Here is a 4,714-nt window from a genome sequence, read left to right as displayed (position 1 = left end):
GGAACTTTCCGGACAAACTGTGTATATCGGTACATGCGCGCGCGTCGCTCGTTCGTCTCTCGGCGCGTTAAATCTTTGTCTCTCGGTTAATTCTTCTTCGTCTGTTTCTCGGTCTGATGTGTCTCGGGGCTATATGAAGATACGAGTTGTTTGTATAATTTCGAAATGGGTTAAGCGCCCGTCGCAGCATCGCGTCGGGGAGGTCAATAACTTTTTCTTACCGCGCGCGATAGAACGTCGTTATCCGCATGTGTCTTCCGCAAGAANGCCCGGTATCCAAAGCAATAGTGCTTACTTTACATTCTAATGCTTCCAGGAGTATAACATCTCGAATTTCTATTAATTTCATGGCCCCGTGACTACCAATCTGCGATCGTTTTGTTGTTACAGAACAAAATCTCTCGGCGAGCTCACGTATACCTGATTTTATTGATGAATCAACATAAAATTCGCAAACTTTGCACATATCCGGATCTGAAATATTATTCTCTATCTATAGGTGCGTGCAGTAATTAAATATCGTCAAAATATAATATAAATTCCAATTGAATTAATTTCAATACGAGCGATGGTTCCACATTCGTGAAAGCTGATATTGAACGTAATTGCTGAGGCGTTAATATGCTGCGATAAAATGAACGTAGTTANGCGTGGTCTGGAAAGATTCGTTAACGTTTACACTTTCAAGAGCGTTCTCTCTCGAAATTTATCCAAAAGAGAAAATGAGCAATATAACTGAAAAACCAGATTACGTTAGCGCGCTACTAGAGATGAGAGAGATGAAAAAATTTTACTTTTGACCCGGAGATGACAAAAACTAATGGGAACCGAAAGTACAGCACCCAGTACACTGTTATTGTTGCTCCCGTGTTCGTAAAAACTTTCAGCATGTACGCAGCAAAATTTCACCGCGAATGCTGCTAATTAGCGGCGTTAGACACATAACGAGCGCCCCACCATCAGCGTAGCTATTGCGATATTTTAAGCTTTTCAAGGCGCTTGTTTAAATATTGGCACATTTCTGCGGAAATATNCATTTGGAACAACTTTTCAGCAAAGTGCGATATATATATATATATTTTTTTTTCAAACAAATTTAGCTTTGTTTTATTACTCCGTATTGCGATGTATTCGCAATTTTTTTTATAAGAGGAACAATTCGCGAGGTCGATGAAATTTATATCAAAGTAAATATTTGTTATGAACAGCTTAGCAACAATCTCTGAGAAGGAATATTTATTATCTCGGCGTAAAAAATAAATTAANATTTATGTTATCATTTATCCCCTGTACGTTTCAAAGCTTTGTGTTGTTTTATTTCTTTTTTCTTCTATTTCTTTTAATTTCATATCCCGTAGTCATAAAGAGAAAGAGAGAAAGAGAGAGAAAGAGAGAGAGAGAGAGAGAGAGAGACAACTCAAGTCAATCTATGTAATATTCATAAATGTGCAGAGTCGCTTCGCGATATACACTATAATGCAAAAAGTTTCACGGGGATAAGGTACGGCGAGATAAAGCCGGAATATAAATGATACAGGTACGCGAGATTAATCTCGTGCAAATNTCCGAATCGATTTTTCAATGAATCCCGACATCTGAATACATAAAGTCACTTAAATTGTACTAAGGTTCGTGGAAATTCAATCGAGTGTGATGGACATTCGTGTTCGGGTGATAAATCACTGTTTGTGGATGTTCGCGCGAAACCCATAAATCGTAATTCTTCCAAATTCGAATGTTCGCGCGCCATATGTTCTCACGATCTCACGGAGAGTAACAGAGCCGACGCGAAAAGTTACGAATGCGCGTTGCCGATTATTTATTTCCACTTTTTTTCTCTCATTTAAAAAACTTGTAAAACAAATAAGTAAAATTACATTTCTACGTGAGAGCAAAATTAATAACATATATGAGAGATAAATATTAAAAAAAAATAAAAAATGTTAATAAAAAATTATGTAATTATTTTAAAATTAGTTAGGAGGGTATACGGGGTCCTTCATATATATGTGATGCAAATTCAGCATCCTATATGGAGGAAAAAAATTATTTCAAAGTATATATGTGTATACATATATACATATATTTAAGCACATTCTCTGCACAACATCCTGCAAACGGCTCTTACAACCGAATTTATATCATTCATTAGTTTAAAAAATTATGTATTATATTACGAGATCAAGAGAAGAANAACGCATTTATTGTTGTAACTTTTCTTGTACAAAGTTGCGGAGAATAACAGATTTTCCTCTCTCTCTTCTTTAAGACCTAAACCATTGGAATGAACGGATGAATGAAGAGCCATCGAGCAATAATCGAGCCGCAAGCGGTTAAACAAACTTCTCACATGTGCGATAGACGAATGGAAACCGTAATGCGATTTTCTCCTCGACATTCTCTCTATTATGCCATCCCACTTAGACGTGATATTTACTGTGCCACGTGATATAGCTTCAAGATCCGAGTCCTTCCTCGAGGCGATCTCCTGCGCGCCAAATCCAAGAGAGCTCCGCGATATCAATTATCACATTAATTACCATATATTCTCTACGAGCTTGTCGGCGAGCTTTTCAATGAAATTGACGACAATTCNAAATCATTGTCGTCTCGCAATGCCGTTTTATGTCTTTTCGCGATTTGTTGCAGCTCATACAAACGCAAAATACGTATAAAAATAAAATTAACATTCTGTGCGAGTCAAACAAGACGTTTTAAACATTATATTATAAAAAACATTTTATTTATTTACATATCTTGCAGATTTCGAATACTTGTTTTTTAAACATTGGCAAAATGTATTAAAATCAAAGGATTAATAGTTACATCGATGTTAAATTGCAAAAATTAAATTGCTTTTTAATACACACGCGTTACACATATCAAGCGATATAAAATAATTTGATCGTCGATTATGATGTTATCGATATTTAGAGCCCCAATTATAGGTGGAGTATCACGAATATCGCAATTTCAATTCACGTGTGTGTGTGTGTTTTTTTTTCAGGAAGCGAGCCGTGGTTGAGAAGTGAAAAATTCGNGGAATTAGGAACGGAGGTCATGTTGCCTTGCGTCCTGAAATCACCGCAGTGCGAAGGTCTGCACAGCATCAAGTGGTACCNCGGATCCACGCGCATCTTAATTTTCAGCGAGGACGCTGGAANCATACCCGGCAATGGCGATATCGCAAACAGGTAATTAAAGCNAACACGTACCCGTGCACACGTCGTGTACACATAATGAGTCGATGAGTTCAGCAGAAGCTCTAATTAGGTTGACCCTCTTGCATTTTTTTAAGCGGTAAACTAAATTCTGGGTGTTCCATATTTCCGCATTTCTCGTTGTCGTGACGAAAAAATTTCGATATAAGCTCGCTAAAATTCCCAATATCGACGACCGAAATATCGACACACACAAATTGAAGGTAAATGAAACGTTCAATTCACACTTCACTTGCATTTAACATAACACGTCGGTTATATTTGTCGAGACATAACAAAGTCATAATAAAAAAAAAAATAAGCGCATTGATACGTATAAAAAATACAATCTGTGAAAATCAGATTTTAGGATATTTTATAGCTAGCGTCGATATACAATCGTTTCTTTTATTTATATTGAATAGTGAAGATATAAAAGGTATGAAATATTGGAACAATTTTATTTGCGGGCTATAAATCTATGTAACTTATATACGTGTCGAAATAAAACGTACCAATCTCTTTTTATCAAATTACACGTCACTTTACGTTTAAACAAAAAAAAACAAAAAACACACAATTACTCGCTATTATCCGAATTAAGAGCTCAAAAGCCGAAATATGGAACGCGTTTATATTGTTAAAATAAACAAATAATTTATTTAATTAAAGTTAGTATTACGCATCAATTAATTATATCTTTTACATTAAAATTGTGTAAAATGTACATCTATTATTGAAACTTAAAAGGAGAGATTGTGCAAATTAAGAAGCATTTCTTATAATTTGCAAAACGGGAGAGGAATTTCAATAATGATTTACAATGCCGCAACAATTTAATTACGCGATCGCACAAGGGAAACAATGTAGTTTATAGGCTACATATTTTATCACTGCTGATTAGCGGTGCCACACATTGTCTCATCAACAATACATTAATGACGCCGTAAACGGTTCGTCGATCAAACAACGCGCCGAAACTAGCCAGCCGCGATCACCTGCATTTAGCGCCAGAGCGTAGAATTTACGCCCGTACAAAACCATTGATTTCGTCATACGAGATCCATTTTATTGGGGAGAAAAAAAAAACGAAAAATAGATACGTAAAACACGATATTTTAGTAAAAAATTGCCCAAAACGTTTTAATCCGTTCAATAAAGACGATATCGGGATCTGAAAATAACCCGTCTGTATTACAAATATTGAATGCGTACTTTGTGACACTGATTCGCGCCATCGTTTTTATTTTTTAGTTCAATATTTTTCCAATTCCAACATTGTAATTTTGCGGAAAACTGAAGAATAAAAGATCACTAATTATGATCGGTCTTCCGGTTCTCAATGTGTATTTTCACGCGTATTTTTTTCTCATATCTGTAGCGATAACTCAAATTACAAGCAATCGACTTATATGACGAAGATATAAATTATGTTGAGATTTACGATGAATATTGAATAGCAGCTTGTCTACTCTACTTACTTATATCTACAGTTATGCTCAGTATCCATCGAC

General features: G+C 35.7%; 1 protein-coding gene across 1 annotated transcript in view; it reads left to right on the top strand.

The window, feature by feature from the left end:
- LOC109859756 (hemicentin-2-like) overlaps positions 1-4,714 on the top strand; it is a 134,063-nt gene that overhangs the window by 88,606 nt on the left and 40,743 nt on the right. The window contains exon 2 of the mRNA XM_020438296.1: positions 3,008-3,194. Within this exon, the coding sequence (XP_020293885.1) occupies positions 3,008-3,194 (187 nt within the window). The remainder of the gene's footprint in view (positions 1-3,007; positions 3,195-4,714) is intronic.

Source organism: Pseudomyrmex gracilis, unplaced genomic scaffold (assembly GCF_002006095.1).
Source record: "Pseudomyrmex gracilis isolate BER0280 unplaced genomic scaffold, ASM200609v1 scaffold_283, whole genome shotgun sequence".
Lineage (NCBI taxonomy): Eukaryota > Metazoa > Arthropoda > Insecta > Hymenoptera > Formicidae > Pseudomyrmex > Pseudomyrmex gracilis.
The sequence above is the reverse complement of the archived record's forward strand: the minus strand, read 5'-3'. Positions and strand labels throughout refer to the sequence as shown.